Source organism: Alligator sinensis, unplaced genomic scaffold (assembly GCF_000455745.1).
Source record: "Alligator sinensis unplaced genomic scaffold, ASM45574v1 scaffold131_1, whole genome shotgun sequence".
In the NCBI taxonomy this organism is placed as follows: Eukaryota; Metazoa; Chordata; order Crocodylia; family Alligatoridae; genus Alligator; species Alligator sinensis.
The window spans coordinates 5,720,424-5,739,696 of NW_005841830.1; the positions used below are offsets into that span (position 1 = coordinate 5,720,424).

The 19,273-nt window shown below is 39.5% G+C and overlaps 1 protein-coding gene across 2 annotated transcripts in view; it reads right to left on the reverse strand.

Moving 5' to 3' along the window:
* Window positions 1-240: 240 nt before the first annotated feature.
* PRKCE (protein kinase C epsilon) overlaps window positions 241-19,273 on the reverse strand; it is a 518,294-nt gene continuing 499,261 nt past the window's right edge. For both annotated transcript variants that reach the window (XM_014519408.2, XM_025204781.1), the window contains exon 15: window positions 241-3,384. In XM_014519408.2, the coding sequence (XP_014374894.1) occupies window positions 3,238-3,384 (147 nt within the window). In that variant the 3' untranslated portion in view covers window positions 241-3,237. The remainder of the gene's footprint in view (window positions 3,385-19,273) is intronic.

Below are 19,273 nucleotides of genomic sequence, written 5' to 3' on the forward strand. Positions count from 1 at the left end.
ATCTATAAGAAGTGAAGGGAATCAGTTCCTCATAGGATTAAGCCTCTTATTTAGGAAAAAGGCTCCTTTGCAAAGTGGCCCCACCTAATGAAAACAACCAAGCAAGCAAAGAAAAAAAATCCAATATTTTATATTGCACATAAAAGTCATTCTTCTTTAGGCTCTTTGAATGTTTTCTAGCTCAAGAGGAATGCTAATGAAGACTTAAGGGGAAAAAATAAGATTTAACATCATTGTATTTATTAGGTTCTGAAACAATACACATTCACATCCTTTTGAATACAGTACATTTGGCACAGTAATAATGTTTATGATGAAATAACACTAATGAATGGCAAGAGATTCAAATTACATCCATAAGAAAAAAAACCCTGTACAAATAAATTGTCACAATAAAAAAAATCTAACCCCCCTAAAACTGAATACATTTTGTATTTAGCCAGAGCTAGTCTGCACATAATTTAAAAAGAGGTAATTTTTTAGCCTTTTTGGAGAGAATTCATTATATTTCACACTATTGAGAAAAAATGTGTTTCCATTTCTTTATAAAGTCTGTAAGAGAGGAAAACAAGAAACATTGAATTCTTTTCTTCTTTTTTTTGGCATTTTGCACAAAAAGAGAGCAAGAAAAAAATTACAGAATAGGCAGAAATGTAACAGAATGTCCATTTTTAAGAATTACATAAAAATGTTCAAGGTAACAGACAAACCTCCTGATGTAAACCCAGTGCAGATCTATTTACTTGTATTGAAGAAACATCTGCCCATGCAAAAAATTTCTCTCTCTGACTTTTCTCTTAGCATCCTAACAAAACAAATGCAGGTGCTGAGGCCTCTTGTTATACAACAGTTTAATGATTTTTATGTTAGAACTGGGAGCATACTAAATAGTTTACTCATCAAAATCTTTGTGGAATGTATGTGCTCCCCAAAAAGAAATGCTTTTGATTTTGCGTAAAGGCCCCTATTTTTGTACAAACACAGTTGTGCACTTTGGAATAGTTTGTCTTCCTAGTCAGTCTAGTCACCTATGGAAAAGAACATTTAGCGTTGTGATCAGTTCTTGCCTGGATGTCAAAAGCGAAATGTGGTGAAAAATACACGCAGCCAGTAGTGACACACGAAAATTTATGGGCAGTTTTATCATACCTTCCTAAAAAAAATGAGATGATGCAATTGTTAAGATGTTTCTGTGCTTGTACTCAACTCCAGAAGCTAGTCTTTTCCCAGTACATAGAGTTACTGAAGATAAATTAAATTAATCTAAAGGTTTGATCCATTATTAAACCTGTAGGCCAGACAACACATGAATTGATATCATAATATTTAATATTTTGAAATCATCATCAGAATATATATAATAATTACACCTGAGTTTAAAAAAAAACCAAAATGGAACTGAATGTTTTCATCCATAACAGGCTCTGAGCAGCCAGATGCAAAACTGACACAAACTTATTTGCTTGAGACCAAGATTTGCTTAAAGCCAATTACTCACACTTTGTCCACTACAATTTGTAACATTCCTTTCTCTTTCCTAGCTCTATCATATCATAATAGAGTTGAAGAGAACTATACAAGAGATTTAGTATAGCTTAATATATGTCTACATCTTTTATAACAAAAAACCTCATCTCTCTGACAGTAACTTGAACCAATACACATACAAGAGTATTGCACATGGACATTATTATAATTATTCTTTCATAGACTAAAGTTTTTATAATATGCCTAAACATGCAGCAGTTGATACCTCTATATTCATTGAATTCCACAGGCCTTGCAGCAAACACTATATACAAAATCTCACCTGTACAAAAGGCAAAAAAGCTTCTTTAGTGCCACTTTGCCAATCACAAGTATATATATTTTTGTGCAGTTGGAAATCCATGAACAACAATTAAAATGGATTCCATTAACTGCTCACTCAGTCCAGTAAAATATATAATAAAATGACCTCAGCGATACATGTACACAAAAACACAGGATACTCCTGGAAATAAGTACATAACACTGTTAGCATATCTACAAGAGGTAACTTCACATTAGTAATATTGTCCACATGAGTTACCATTTCAATTAATACACAAGAAAATCAATTTACATCTTTCAATAATGTCAGTTTTTGAATGTTTGATCTTCAGTCTTACACACTGATTCCACATAATGCATGTTTAGCCTTGGTTTGTGTTCTTCTAACAGCACAGATTTCATTAGATTTTACACATTAAAAATAAAACACAGTAGTACTATGGTTTTGTAAAAGTGTGCAAAAGTAACACACTGCTGTGAAAAATAAATAGGGACCTGTTACACTGGAATACAAACATCTTATTTTTTAAAGAAAAAAAGTAACTTTAAAAATACCTCCATACTTATCATTGTGTATCAATGGCATATTTGTCTTGGGTACAAGTTTATTAGGAAGTAATTAAACTACTTTATACCCAATTACCTGTAAAATTTGTGGAAAACCTATGTAGATCTATTAAAGCTCTTATAGGTTTTTGGAGAATCTGTCTACTGTTACATTTTAGCCCTTTAGTATCTGTCTAGAAAGTATCTGATTTCCTTTTTTAAGTAAATGTTTCAGTTCTTTGATTTTTTCATGAAAAGTTTTGGCAGCTTCAAAAAGCTGTGCCCTTTTTTGCTGGATAGTTGTATACTACAATTACTCTCCAGTAAGTTAAAGCATATGTGATCAATAATTGCACATCCAAGAAAGACACTTTCATTTACGACAAAGCTATAAATTATCTTCTCCACCTTTGAATACAAACTTAATTGTAATCGCCAGTACAGAAGAAATGGCACAACATGCATTCTCTCTCTCAATTTAAGGATGTATGGCAATGATGTAATGTTTCATGACAAATAACTGGATATGCAGTCTCCATCTTAAACTGCATGGTTCCTTTTATTACATGAGAAGATACAAGTTGTGCCCTTTTTGGGAAGTCTTACGAGTAAAAGAAAAGTGGCGAATTAAAAAAATATGGCAGTGTGTTACATCTACAATTTCTGATACAATATTCTTTTGCATTGCTTTGAGAGACAGAAATTAAGAGTGCCTTTAGATCAGAGGATTAAAGAAAACATATCAATAAATATATAGTTTAGGTAGGGATACAGGCTCATAGTAAGAGAAGTAGTTTTTGATCTACTGAGTCTCAGTCACTTGAGGATCTTCTTAGGACCACTTCTTGCAGCATCATTCATCTGGCAGCCTAATGTTGTCTATGGCAGTAGCTCATCTCCAAAGTAAGAGAACCCCTTAAATTCTTCTTGATTGATTTGCTTTATAATTGTCTCATCCACCAGTGTTAATACTGGCTCTTCTCGTGTAAAGTCTTGATCAAAGTTATTTACGTCCCTTTTGGTTTTCTGAGAAGGAAAGTACAAAAAAAAGGTGAGCAATAAAATGATGAACAACAAAAAAAAGATGAACAGCAAAACTGCTTTTCTGGGGCTGAAATAGACAGAATTTTCTCAAATGATAAAAAAAGAAGCTAGTTGACAAAAACAATAAGAGCCATGGGATAAGCTACGGGAGCACAGAGTATAAATAAATTCAAGGGAGGGCTTGAAAGCAAGTACTAGGAATGGGTTCAGAGAGACTCTCAAGCCTCTGAGTGGTGAAGGGATAGTGACATGATGAGAAAGCAGGAAGCTGAGATTAAGTTTTATTTGAAAAAGATTTTGGCATTGTCGGCCGGATGTTTTCCATTCTTAACATTTTCTATGGTTTTAATGGCCTCTCACTTCAGAGGCATGAACTGAACCGTTTTTCTCCATAAGCTCACCTGCTACATCCCTACATTATCTACTCACTTACATCTGCATTCGCAGTTGATTTACCATTTGCACACAGGCAATGCAAGTGCCCCCATGTTGCCCCATACTAAGGAATCAACAAAAGGCACCACTTAAGTCAACATCCAAATTCCTGTTGGTTTCAATGGGGTCAGTATTCTCCCTTGGACTCCAGGACCAACTATCAGCCTATGAGCTGATACTGTGCACAAAGCTGACAACTGGCGAGAGCTGTGGGGTAGATGCCTATTGACTAAGAACAGAGCTGAGGAAACAAAAACATTTCACATAAGCCACTAAATAACCACACAATGCTCTTGGCTGTCCACGGCTACTAAAATGGAAGCAACCTGAACAGGTGACATAAAGGGGGAGAGCTCCATCTTTTATTGCCAATCCCCTGAGCCCTACGGTATTGCTGCATTTCATCTTAGTACAGTCCTAAGATGTCGTCAATTCCCCATGTGGGGAAGGAATAGTCAGTTTGTTTCTTTAGAGTTTTTACGGCTGTCTAATCTTTAAATTTCATGAAATCTTCAAAAACAGCTAAAATGACCCAAACGGTACTCCATGGAGGCAAAACTGACAAATGGGTTCTTGTATCTGTATCACCTATGACCAGATACAGATCTTCTTGAAAGGAAGATAACCCTAGAATAACAATTCCAACTTGACGTGCACTGTAACATGTCAAATCAACCATGTTACAGTATATAGATTTATGTATTATAAGCCTGTATGTATCTCCTTTCAATATACATGCATAATTTTGCTAAAGCAAAAATATACCCAGTGCATTATTTGGTCAATGCTGTTTCTTCATTTGTTATATTTTTCTTTATTTATATTAATCTCACATAACTTCCTTTTTCATCAGTAAAATGGTCCTAGTAACTTATCTATCTTCTACAATGAATGTGTATAACTTATCTATTAGCAAAATAGCTATCTTAACCCAAATGAAGAACATCTACCATTAGCAGACTCTAAGTGGTAAACAGTGATCATATTTAAATCCTACTACTTGCTAACAATGTCTCTGAAGATACTGTACTGAGATATATAAAAAAATCACAGTTTAACTTGTTTTCTAAAGATTCTTCTGTGGACAAAATCTTAAGTCCTCAGTGCATTCTTACTCCAAAGGGCAAATGCTCCATAAAAAGTTTATTTGAATTTTTGAATGCATTCTCTCTGCAGAGCATTAAAAGGCAAATATTTGTAGAAACTGAGTTCCAAGTTTGTAATCATGAATCTATGCAACAGAAACCTGATCCTATGCTGACATTCTGAGCACTGGATATTCACGGTAAAAAAAACCTTGGACATGTGACATGAGTTTTTCTATTAATTGTGTAACTTCTTTATTTCTATTAATCACATTACATGCTGTTAAGAATTAATTGCATATTTCAAGAACAATATATTTCAATCATATGCAAATATAACTAATAATATGAACACACTGCACTTTCTATGAGTTAAGAATTAAAAAAAAAAAGGCTAAAATCATATTAAATTATTTGCCCCCTGAATCTAAGGGCATGTTTTAAAAGGTGTGTGTATATATGGGTATCTGGGAGTTTTAAGCTCCTGGATGCTTAAGTCCAGTATTTTGTTTTTTTTAAAGCTGACTTGGTGCCTATCTGCATCTTTAGAAGCCTAAATCCCTTTAATAATCTGGCCTTGGGATGGAAGGGTTCTGAATGTTTTCCTGTCTCAGATATAAAACCAATTATCTACATTTCAACAAAGACATAAATCAGCCAATCCAGCAACAGGGCTAGGGTGTCGCAACCTGCAGTACATACTCTTAACATGCCTGTAACAAAGTAATTGATCAAACCAGACAAAATGAACCACAGGGCACTGACAAAAGTGAATGGATTAAGTAAAACAAGGGAAAAAGTTCAGAGTTCATAACCACAGCTTAATTTCAAACAGAAACCCTCATCTGAGAGACTTCTCCCCCCTTAGCTTCTTAGGCAATTTCTTCCTGAAACCACTTAAATTTTGCAAGGCCCCAGTCTGCAAAGAACTAACAGGTCTGGCCACATTTCTGCTGGTTCCTGACACTGCCATTGTAACATTCATGCACTCTGGGTGCTACCAAGAATGCATAGTTTTAAAGTTGCAGTGCCACAACCCAGAAGGAAAGGAAGACTGCAAGGCCTGCTGCCATGTCCAAAAAGAAAGCCTGGGGAAAAAATGAAGTACTGAAAGGGATCATAAGCCCATGTAAATGTAATGCTGTTAGTGCCAATCCTAATTATTCAAAATAAAAATAAAACCATGAAGAAAGCTATTTAAAAAATCCTAACATTGAACTAAACATAATGAGATTTTAAAATGTAATAGCAATAATATTTGGAGTTCTTTTTAGTGGCTTTCTGGTTCCTGCCATTTTAGAATTCACTTTTCCACGTCTTTAAGGCTTTTCTCCCTAAGGAAAGTTAGAAACTTATTTTTTGACAATTAAAGCTAAGCTTCCCAAAGCAACTTCACAATGCCAGGAGTTGGGTCTTTAATAAAAACACAAAATATTGCAAACCATGTGAATTGGCACAGATGGAATTCTACTGGGGATGCTACCAAGGAAACAGAGTCAGAAGCACACTGAAAGGCATGGAAGAAATAGTGGGTAGCGTGGGGCCTGACAGGAACACCAATACCCATCTAGCCAGACTTTCCATATAGTGTAAGTCACAAGAAAAATCTTATTACTTTCAGAAATTGCTTCCCACCTACGTTTCCTACATTTTCTAAGTTGTCTCTCTGAACAACTTATGTCTAGACTGTGTCTTTTTCTTTCCAAAAAAAACAACCCCCCCCCCCCCCAAAAAAAAAACAAACCCCCCACAAAAAACCAGAGGCAGAGCATCCACACAACTATTACTGATAGGATATTATGCCCCGCTAAAACTATCTGTAATTTGATTTTATTTCAACAGATACCAGACTACTACCACATGATATTTAAAGACCACAGAAAGCAGGACCTTGTTTTGACAATTCATCCAAAAGATAGCCACTTCTTTCATGGCAGTGTATCTCATGCCAAGACAGGTTATTGGGTCAAAATTTCTTCTGAAAGATTCACTTAATTGCCATCCTATCTTTTTCAGCCACATGTTTTTAAGAGCTCCTCTTAAGAGCTCTCCACCGCCGAATCAGCCAAATCTCTGAATTGGCCCCATCCCTCTCCTTCTGTCCCAGCCCCATCCCCCATACCGGCTCTTTGAAAAAAAAAGCCCAGCACTCACTGGCAGTAGCCAGGTGTGTGTGGGGGGGTGATCCCTGCTGCCCCCTGCTGCCCCACACTACGTGGGGGGGCTCTGCCATGAGCCTCCTGATCCTTACCCACTCTTCCAGCCCCGCTATGGCTGTCCCGCCTGGCCCCAGCTCCCACCTCTTAAAACCCCCCCCCAAAAAACCCCTGTCTCACCTGCTTCTGCCAGGCCGGGGGGGGGCAATCCCTGCTGCCCCCCACTGCTCCACGCTGCATGGGGGGGGCTCTGCCATAAGCCCACAGAAGCCCCAAGGCTGCTGCAGCGACCAGTGAGTGCAGGGCTTTTTTTTTTTTTTTAAAGAGCCAGGAGCTGGGCTGGGCAGGGCAGCCAAGGGGTGGGGGGTACTCAAGGAGACTGGGGGAGCAGGCAGGGGATGGAGCCTGGCAGGGGTCCCCCATGGTCCCATCCCTCCTCCTCCAGCTCCCCCTCCCCCGCCCCCTACTTACCAGCACAGAGTCCAAGTCCAGCTCCCTGAGGCGGTGAGCAGGGACTGCGTGAATCTCAGAAGTTCTCCGAATCTTTTCCGAATTGATTCAGAGAGCTTCGAATTGATTCACACCTTTTAATTGGTCTCCTGATTCAATTTGGACTCAGAGATTTGGCTGCCGAATCAGGCCAAATCTCTTCCAAATCAAATCAGGACCTGAAGTTTTGCATGGCTCTAGTGAACAATGAATTTTTACTTTCATTCATGGAATCAAGTCTAGAATACTGAAAAATGGAAAACATGTCTCACAAGCTTCCAGATAACAAGGAAAAAGAATCAGCAATGTATCTGTTGAGCTTGATCTGCAAAGCAAAAACTTACAAAACCTTGCTCTAAAGACTACAATAAAAAACTTATCTAATTTGATGGCCTGGGGCATAAGAACATAGTAAGAAGGCTGGAGTTCTTTCAATTTACCCTTTACATCTAAGCTATCTGAGGCCAATATGAATTGGATGTGCCATGTGTTTCTCTTTGAAATGAAGAGATATGGAAATAGCTGGGATCTGAAAAAAGCACTACATTTGCTATCATACCATATATAATAACAAGGATGGACTACTCCTACTCCATTCTAAAATCAATGGCAACATTTCTGGTGGATTCAACAGGAGGGGAATCACGCTGAATGTCAGTAGTAAACAAATATATGCCCAGAAACACTCATTAGAAAATATAATGTGCATCTTTTCTAGGAAAAAGACGCACACTGTGTTACCATGCTTGTAGACAAAATATGCAAAATATAAAAAAAAAATGTCTTTCCATCACAGTCAGAGTGAGATATTTCCATTAGTGCCCATCCCATGCAGATGGCCCCTATTAAAAAAATAGAGTGTTTTTATTTTATCTCTATCACAGTACAGGTTACTGTCAACAACAGTTGACTCCTCCCTCATCTCATCTCATTGGACCATCCTCCATACCTGGAATTTGCAGTTCATTTGAGGAGCTACAGCCTGCAACCCTTAGAGAGCACTGTATTGGTTTTGCAATAGCCACCCAGCTGAGGACTGACTTTTGCACTGTGCAGCATTTTGCAGAATGGCTAATGAGAGCAGAAAGGTTCTCAGCACTTCAGGTCCTTGATTAGTTAAAAGAAAGGGGGAGAGGGGGCTTAAGGATCATAAAACAGGACAAGAGTTCCTGGCTTTTTTAATTTTAGTCCCTTGTTACTATAGAAACCACATTGTGTGATCCCATCCATTAACTTATCAAGCAAAATTCTCGTTAAAGTCAATGTCATTTGTCTGACACAGTCTTTAAGGTGTTGGCCGGGGCTGATTTCCTTTTTTTTTTGCAGCCTCCTTCATCTAAGTAGAAGAAACTGAATCACCGGTGAATCAAATCTTGAAGTCCTGATAGGTGTATACCTAGATAACTCCACTATGAATTTTGCTTGAATGACGTTTGACATTTGTGGGTGCTTGTACACATGACGAGAGTTTATTCCTCAGGGTTTTATTTTATACCCCCTAAATTGAAACAGTGGGTTTTTAATTGAAACCCACTGTTTCAATTTTTCCACCATGTTACAGCAAGGGTTCCAATCTTTTTTTTCTTTTTTTTTGGCGGAGCCAGAACCTGCCATGGCCTGGAGGTGAGTTGCCAGCAGGCTGAGTGGCCCCTGAGCTGTGGGGGTGCCCGGTCCTTCCCTCCACGGCAGTGATGCCCCCCCGGGGTGACCGGGGCAGGCTGCTAGTAGGCCAGGTGCTGCTTTAGCTTGTGTAGTTTAGTTTGCAACACTGAAAACTGATCTAAAACCCCCAAAACTGGCACACATGCAATGTGTGACGCCATTAAGCCACACAAATCACATTTTTGTCACACGTACATCATGACTACCATCACATGTACAAGCATTCTATGACTCCAATTTATGACATAATAACTATGAAGAGAAATGTTAACCAGACTGAGAGGTTCAGCATTCTGAATAGTTTGTGTTTCACTTGTTATAACACTTCTAGATGATTTAGTCCAAGAGCAGTGGAAACTACAGACTTCAAACACACTGGTGCAAAGCACAAGGTAATGTGGCTAACCTCAGATATCACTGTCCTCTCATTCTCCTTTTTGCACCGATAACAAAAACCGCACCGCAGGCAGGGGACTAACTCTGCACCAATCCTTTCACAAACATGAAGCATTTTCTAGAAGGCTGCTAAGCACTATAGGCAGCAGTTACTTTCACATTTTACTCATTCTCTCTATACAGGTTCAGAGTGAGTACTGGCAAAAACAGGTTTCCGTGCAAAAGGTTGCCAGCTCTGTTTTTTGTTGATGACTTTGATGTGCTTTAAATGTATTTGCATGTATAGAAAATCAAATTTATGCATAAACAATAATTTAAAAATAGCTTCCTGTCTGAAACAAAAAATATGAAGTATGTTTTCTTTGGCTAATTTATGACCATTTTATAATAAATGATTCAAGTTTTCTGTCTGTCAACTGATCTGCTTGTATCAGAAAGAGCTGCAACAATAAGACACATTTTAAGCAATCACTATCCCAATGAATTCAACTAACAGTTATTGCAAGAGAAGGGGTTTGAAGAAATGTACCCAGTTTCTATAGAATACTAACATCCTTTGCATTCACTCTGAGAACCAGGTTTTGTGATGCTCATTTACATCTTCTGCACAGAAAGAGAGAGAGAGAGAGAGAGAATGTATGTGTGTGTGTGTACACACATACCCAATATATATAGAAGTCATTTCAGGGAAGCAAGCAAAAGTGCAAAGCAAAAGTCTTTCATTTTTAAAAGGTTTTATTAGCTCATGAAACACTGTAATTAAGACTTATGCTGAGCTATGTAGTTCAAATACTAGATACTCATGTACAAATACTTTTCTTTAACAACAAACTGCTTTACACAACTATGAACTTTAAGAGGGATCACTCTGCCCTCCAGCAAACTGTAACTGCCTCTGAAATTAAACTCTACACAGCAGCGTTAGGAGCAGAAAATATCCCATTCAGTCAAAGAATGTACTAAATGCCCATAAGAATGTGCTAAAAGTACTCATACTGGAATATATCCAGGACACCAAGATGCACATCTCTATCTTGTGTATATATACACACAAACAGTCACTGTATGTTTATACGGTGCAGGGCAGCACTACCTGAGCTGGTGCTCTGCATGCATTAGCTCCATGAGATGGTATGGCACTGTGCCCAGGCTAATTAGCTCTGGTGAGAAGTGCAATGTACTGCTGTGCAGGCATAACCCCTCTAGCTCTGTGCATGCCAGCTCCAGTACTAAAATCGATCAGTGTAAGGCATCAATGTGCAGAACTACCTGAGCTTTGTGCTCTGCATGTGCTAGGTAGCTCCAGAACAAGAAGGAACATGACTGTGATGGTATGGGCACCGAAATTAATTACCTCTGGCTCTCAGCAGAAAGAAGCACTGCTATATGTTATGCAGATATGGTCAGATCCTCAGTTATACATTTTGCCCCCACAATGCCCTCCAGAGTGCTGCCTATCATCACATTCTGGCTTTGGTTTAGTACTAACTCAGGCTACCTCTTCTGTAACAGGAAGGTATGTTATTCAAACTGGACACATCTTAACATGCAATTAATGTGACTGAATATACTCCGGCTCAATTTGACCTAGGATACATAGGGAATTATTTTGCATTTTTTCAAATTAAAATGCTCTTCATTCACACAATTCCTATAGCAAATTAACCATACTAGTTGAAATTCTGTAATCTATAAACTACTGCAAGACTGTTTCAGGATGGACATAAGGAAGATTTTCTTTATTGTCCGAGCCCCCAAGGTCTGGAATAGCCTGCCATCAGAGGTGGTTCAAGCAACTACATTGAACACCTTCAAGAGAAATTTGGATGCTTATCTTGCTGGGATCCTATGACCCCAGCTGACTTCCTGCCCCTCGGGCGGGGGCTGGACTCGATGATCTTCTGAGGTCCCTTCCAGCCCTAATGTCTATGAAATCTATGAATCCCCTTTGAAAACATGGAATGAGAGATCCATTCACATGAACCTTATTTTGCACTTTCTAGTTCACATGAGCCTGGAAGTTCTCCAACTGCTGTCCCTAATTACTTTGAATCACACCATAACTGTCCTGCCTGCCTACTTTGGTGGAGGGGTCATGTTGATTAGATGTCACGCCCTCATTTAAATCTTAGCATACAGCCAGGTTCAGTTCATTTACAGCTTCAAATGCCTGGAATCACAATGTTCAGCATTATAACACTGGTTTTGTAACAGTGAGACCTTGAATACATGTGTAGCACAAAGCATCCATGATTGTCAGCACTGCAGTATAAAGTATTTTCTGTCAGTGCTAGCTAGGAAAGCAGGAAATTATGCTGACTTGTTGGACTTGCCAAATCTGACCACAGATCCCAGAATCCCAGTGGCTTCTGGTAAGTATCTTGCAATGTACTGCAAGAAAGCTGCCAGATTGCGTAGAGCCTAGCAGTGGGACAAAGCACTGTGGGATACCTAACCATAATACTGTAATTATCCATGTGTGGCTACATGGATTTGAAAGATAGGCAACAGCTATCTGGATGTAATTATTGCAGACTCTAGATGTTAGTTCATACGAGTTAGTGAGCAAAAGCATAGTGTGAAATAATGTCCAATGGAGACAAGCCCCTTAGATTTAATTCCCTAATATTGACCATTATTGGGTCTGTGTGTTTGTAGGATGTACCAAGAGTGCAAGTAGTGGTAAGACAGTATACTGAAAAAAGCAGAGCCAAAAATAGTTGCCTTGGCTAAATATTGGGTATTATTCAAGGTTTAAGTAAGTTTTAAAACCACCCCAAAACATTTAGCTTTGTATTAATCATTTGACAAATTCTACATTTTACAATAAAATGTGCAAGTTATATGCATCTAACATGAACACAGCTTCATTAACTTGGAAGTCCGAGGGCTTGACTTATAAGAAAGACACTGTGAGCTGCAAATATTATGTTGTCATCATAGGGTGTGACTACCTTTCACCTCCTCCACCACTTTCCATCAGTGCTGGAACATATCAGTCACTGGCACATATCTACTGGCAGCAGTGCTGATGGAAGCTTTGGTGTATACAGGCACTGACATTTTTATTACTGTCTACCAATGGTCAGAGCACATCTAACTAGCACAGGAATCAATCTTTAAAAGTCAGCCAAACCCATCTACAGGAGTGCTCCTTCAGCTGCTACTACTGGTGGAGCTGAATCCATAGTAGTGCTACAGGGAATATTCCAAGGAAATTTGTTCTAGTTAAGGCAGGCTTGTCCAACATATGGCCCGCGGGCCGCCATGCAGCCCTCCAAGCTGTTTTCTGAGGCCCGAGGTGCTGCGATGGGAAATGAAAGTAAACACTGAATATGGCTTGCTGGCCCACTGGGGGATAAAAAGTTCATGATCTGGCCCCACATTCAAAAAGTTTGGAAACCCCTGAGTTAAGGTCTTTGACAGTCCCCTTTCCCAAAGAGTCATCAATTCACACCCTCTTGTATATCCCCACCATTTTTTAACTCAAAACAAGTCTTAAGTACAACTCTCTGAAAAACAACTGAATACTAGGCCTCTCTCAGTTCCAAATGTGTTGTTTCAAATGTGAAGGGAGAACTTGACCTTTAAAGATTTCCCCTTTGTTCAGAGGTATAATATATTACAAAGGCAGTGAAAAAAGGAAAGGGGAGGGGGAAAGAGCTAGTCTGTTAGTTTTAGGGGAAAGAACAGAAAGATATCAAGCAAAATCTGAAGCGAATAAATCAGTAAAATATTTCATCTCTCTCATCTAGACCACCCCCATGACCAGGACACTAACAGATACTTCCAGTCTTCCACTCTGCCTGAGGTGGGTTAATCATGTTGATTACAGGGTGGGAAAAAGTAACTTCTCATTACACAAACACCTCAGAATTGGTAAAGCATGTGTACATACACAACGGTCTCTGATTTCCTTTCCCATGAGCAAATGGCACCGAATGCACTGGAACTGCCATGTTCCACGATGCAGGGTAACAGGGGAAACATGCATTGGAAACTGCATCTCTCTACCTTTGGCTATGGAATGACACTACCAAGTATTAATCAGCCATTTTTTCAGGGCTACACTAGTGGCCATGGAGCAGCAATGCTCCCTAGTGGCAGGGGAGAATTCTGTCCTTCCTTAACTTTTCAGCACACTGTCTACTTGCTCAGGTGCTTTGTTGAAGATCTACTTGATGTATAATAAAGGGGGTTTTATTTTGGAACAGACCATCAGACCACCACCTGTGCCCACTTTATTTTAAACCTGCTGTTAGTTTACATTAAATTATAACTAGTTATTCCCCATTCTCCTGCAACAAACATTAAATACAAAGAGGCAGGCATGATTTCTGTGTCATCTTGCCTGTGTTATCTTTATTTCAGCATGGTGAGAATGAACACAGTGGATGCTCCTAACTGCTATTCCCTGTAGTACTATTTACAATCACCTAGAACACTGTCATTTAATACATAGGTTTCCAGCCCTCTCCCCCCACAGTATAGTTCAGTCTGCATGCCGCCATGTGTTCCTAGTATACTTGCTACAAAATCATTTATGGATCATTACAAAGTCAAAGACCATTTCAAATGAGCACTGCTGATTTTCCCAAATGTGTATCTTCATAAGGAACAACAACATGCTGTGACTTGCCAAAAGCTCCTCTGAAACTGATTCATAAATCAACCTCTGTAGAAATGCTGCAGTCACTTCTCAAATTCTGGCAGGTGTACAGATCTGATAAGTTGTGACAGGTTTTCCTCTCTTTTCAGATTGGAGAAAATATATGTAATAGCTATGTTTTTGTACTGTGTCTAATTACTGAATGATATAGAAATAAAAAGAGTATTACAATTTAAGTTATTTATGGTAGAGCAGCAAGATATTTAATTAGTTCTCTTTCTTCAGCCACACACTTAAGGAAGTTGGTGTAGCATGTTACATAAGCATGTGCCTAAATATAAGTATGCACTTTACATGTTACCATAACAGATGCAGTATTCCTATATTTCAGGGATTAATGAGTTAAGATTAGTCTTCTTTGCTCCCATAGGGCCATAGGGATTGCAGAATGATCATGTCTTTGTCCCTGTCTCTTCATTCCATGTCAAATAAATCTTCTTCAGTTCTTGCAGTATTCCTTCTCAAGGTCTTGGTCTTCCTCCTAACATGTAACCTGAGCATGCTATTTTAAGGCTTAACTCACAGCATGGGTATCTGGTTTCCTCAGACTTTGGCTGATCTATTTCCAATTTCTCAAGTGTGTTGACCTGTATTCTTGCATCTCATCTATGTTCTTCTTTGTGTATGCTCCTGGTTATCTGTTCAGACATTTATTGTCTAAAACATGGTGCAAATATTGATTTATAAAGAGCAGAAATCTTTCAATTACACACACTGTGTTTTTCCATGTTGTGCTTCAGTAATAATCTATTACCTGAGGTCTCTGGGCCCTAAGAGAAACATCATCTATGAAGTCAAGGTCCTCTAAATTTTAGGCCAACATCCTACATTTCTCATCCATCATATTTCTCATTGTCCAGGCAAAAATTAGAAGAAATAATAAACATGACCAAAGACACCCTCAAAACTACTCATAACTCTGACAGACAGGTATCTTACATGGAAATCCATTACAAAAGTCCTCCACAAGTTTAAGCTATTTTGGAATACCATAATGTCCCATTGATTTCCAAATGACATCCCTGCCTGCACTTTTTCAGTTTAGAAGTCCACAAACAGCTAAAACTGGTTCTCGATTTTTGTTTGATGATCATTTTCCAGGTAGAAATATGATCTGTACAAGCTTTATCTTTCCTGAAGCCAGTCTGCTAGTTCCTAGGTCAGGTATCCGCTGTTTGCATCATACTGGATAATACTATTCGTTCCAGGAATTTGTTTGGTTTAGTGAGGAAAAAGACTTGATTGCCTTTTAGTTCTTATGCTGTAGAAGATCTCCTTTCTTTGGGATGATAACAAAGAAGCCTTTCTTCCATTCATTTGGGACATCCTCCTCTTCCCAGATTATGCCAAACAGTCCATGTACGGCTCCAGTGGAATTTAGACTTCCTGCTCTTAACATTTAGGATTCCACCTTTTCTGACAGTTCTTTCCATTTTTAAAGGCTTCAATGGCTTTCCTTATTTCTTCTCAGCTTGGCCTTTGAATGTCAGTCTGAAGAGTGTCTCCTTGGGATACATTTCTTCAACCAGTCTCCTGGAATAACCAACCTTTTTGTCTAGGATTTCTCCAGAAATTTTTCAGTATACATCTTCCTTTTTCTTGAAGAGTCTGTCTCACATCATTATGTTTTTCAAGTCAAATCTTTAACATGTTTTTGCCAGGTAGGTCTTCTAGTCTCCCTGCATTGTATCCACTCCATTGCCATGTCACCTCCTTTTACAGTTGCTAATTTCATTCTAAAGACTTGAGTAGAGGATGGTCTGCTCATCTGCATATCTTGCTGTTGTTTGTCATCTTCTCTAGATGGCAATGTGATCACTTTGGTTCATGGTTTTGTCAGCCAGGAATACCCAAGTGATTTTGTAGCAATGTTTCTGCAGGAATACACTTCCTTCTATTGTCAAATTATTCAAAACATAGAAGTCCATTTGGGGGAGTATCCCCTTTCAAGGTATACAGGATGGAAGATTTTATACTTAGGCAATGAGAATGAAGATGTTCTATGAGATAGAGGGGCATCCCTATGGCAGAGTGGTCTGTATAGCAGAGTGGCAATTGATGAGAGGAGGACAACATTCAGTTTGAACCTTCAGAGAGTAAGCATATTCCAGCGCTATGCACTAATAATGATGTTAAGGAGAAGGTGAAAGAAGACTTCTATCATATGCTGTGCTTAGTCAAAATCAGAAGATCAATGAGAAATGTGCTCATAGTAATAGTAATGTGAGACTTTAATGTCTGGAAGAAAAAACACTGGAAAAACAAATTACGGGCATACGTATTGTGTTGGTATTATGAATGAAAAATAAAAAATTGTTCGTGCCTTGAAAAAACTGGGGGAAGTATATCTCAGACTGCATGCAAAATATTGAATATGATATTAGCACAAGGAATTGCTAGTGGAGGTAAAATATAAATTAAGTTAGATTTGATCAGAATCACTAAATTAATTCAAAATTTTGAGGTTTGAAAAAGCTCAATTAATGAAACAGTGCACAAAAATATTTTCCAATAGGCTTCCAGTTTATAGTTAAGAACAACAGCAACACAGCCCAAAGGTCAGAAAAGCAGTTCTTAGGACCTTTTTCTATTAGCAATTTCACAAGAAGGATTTTTTCTAAACCAAGTAGTTCAAACAAAGATCGGAATTGCTGAACACAGAACTGAACTTCAGTTCCAAATCTCGTAAGGTTTGCTCATCACTACTGCAGTAGCACTGGCAATTTCCAGGTCTCACTGTATATTAATGGTACATATTTAATACAGTTGTTTCAATGTATGGTTAATAAATTGCTACAGTTTATTGCAGATAAGATAAATAAGTTGCTTAAAAACATCTCAAGTATCTTCTACACATATGCTTACAATACATGCTGGTCATTTCTGTAACAGATTTATAACTTTGATCAATTATTTATTAACCCTTTACATAGCATATATTTGTTTAAAGGATACCATATATTGAGAAGATACGTATAGAAAGTGTGCCTTTTTAAAATGTAGATTTGGTCCATCAGTCAGTTGTTACCATCTATATATGTAAAGGGCTTAGTCCATCTGTCTGTGTGGGGCAGGGGGGCACAGGGCTGGACGCAGAGTAGGGGGGAAGGTGGCTCACGGCCAGACATGAAGCGGTGGCACTGCAGGGTGGTGGATGGTGGCCACCACATGAAAGCTTGCCCCCTCCCCCCCTGCTTCTGGGAGGCAGCACTCCATCCCTGCTGCCCCCCCCTCAGTCATTTTTGATGGGCAATTTGCTAGTTATGCCTTAGGGGTGTGTGAAATGGGCCCTATTTGATTCGAATGAGGTCCAAATCAGGGCAGTGATTCAATTTGTTGATTCAGATCACTGTCCCCGATTCCATTTGGCCAAATATGAATCCGAAAATTCGATGCTGATTTGAAGAATCAGCAATTTGGAGACAGACACAGGTTTAACTGTTTTTTCTACATACCTCAAGGTACCAGGTGCGGCTTATGAACGCTGCGATGCTGGGGCAGATGGAGCATCCCACAGGAGTGTGGGGGCTCTCCCTACCCGCATGGTCAGCAGCAAACCTGGAAGTGGGCTGGAAGTACTTCCAGTCCACTTCTGGGTCTTCTGGGGAGCACGTGCTCCCCCCCCCCCCCACATACTGCTGGCTCAGCGATCGGCCATGGGAGGATCCTAGGTATCCCCCCAGACCCAGGAGACACCAGTTGCCGAGCCGGGGTAGGTGTGGGGCGGGCCTCCTGTGTGCTCCCCAGGGGACCCGGAAGTGGACCAGGAATGCTTCTTGTCCACTTCCAGGTCTGCTGCCGAGCATGCTGGGGACCCACCCGTACTGCTGTGGGATGCTCCATCTACCCCAGCATTGCAGCATTCATGAGCCACCTGGTACCTTAAGGTATGTAGAAAAAACATTTAAAGCTGTGTCTATATCTGAATTGCCGAATCTTGCCGAATCTCTCCAAATTGATTTGGAGAGATTAAAGGGTCTCCTGATTTGATTTGGATTTGGAGATTCGGATTCATTCGGTGGCCGAATCTCTGCCGAATCGAATCAGGGACCGTAGCTTTGCACAGCCGTATTATGCATATTCACCCTAAATATATAACAGGTATTTTAAAAATGGCTCTGTACCATTGTATATTATTACTTCACAACCTTTCTATGTCTCTTAGGCTAAGTACAGACAATCAAGAAACCTGAAGCTGAATTGATTCAACCTTGGCAGGTTAGTACAAGTGAACAGATATTTACTTTTGATTGCAGAAATGCGGATACATGCCTGCAGTGGCCCAGGCCAGAAGCCAGGGGGTGCTAGAGCATGCCTCCCTGATTAGCTGAAACAGAAAGCTTGAGCCAAGGCTAGCCCACCTACTGTGGGAGGGGGAGGTTTGTGGGGGAGGTGCAAAGCATCCTGGGATACTGGGGGACTTAGTTAACTTGAATCTGGACCTGGGATCTGATCTGGGATCTGGGACAGAAGTTCAATAAACTGATTAACCAATTTAACCTAAATCAGTTAAGTCTGATACTACATCCATCCAGGTTTATCTTAAACTGGTTTCAGCAATTTTGAAAGTGGTTTATGAACTGAACTTCTGTTGCGTTACAGATTTGAATCGGTTTCCAATCACTGATACCGGTTTATGTGTAATTTCTATCCCTAGGCTTACTGTTTCAATAGTCTGATGGTGCCTTTTTCTCTACCAGTGGAACAACAACTGAGTTGCACTAGACTGACAAAAACGTTCTGGAATGGGTCTCAAGCCAGCAGGGAACTTGTGTGCTTTAGTGAAGTGGTACTCAACCTCCACCTTGCTGGCCAGCTGTGGCCTGCAGAGCTGGTGTGAATGGCCTGTTACCATGTCAGCGCAGGTGAACACTACTGCTGTTCACCCTCTCATTTTCCCTACCACTGAATTCAACGGCAAGGAAAAGGAGGCCTTCACCTACAGCGACATGCCAATGATCTCAGAACTTTTGTGCAGC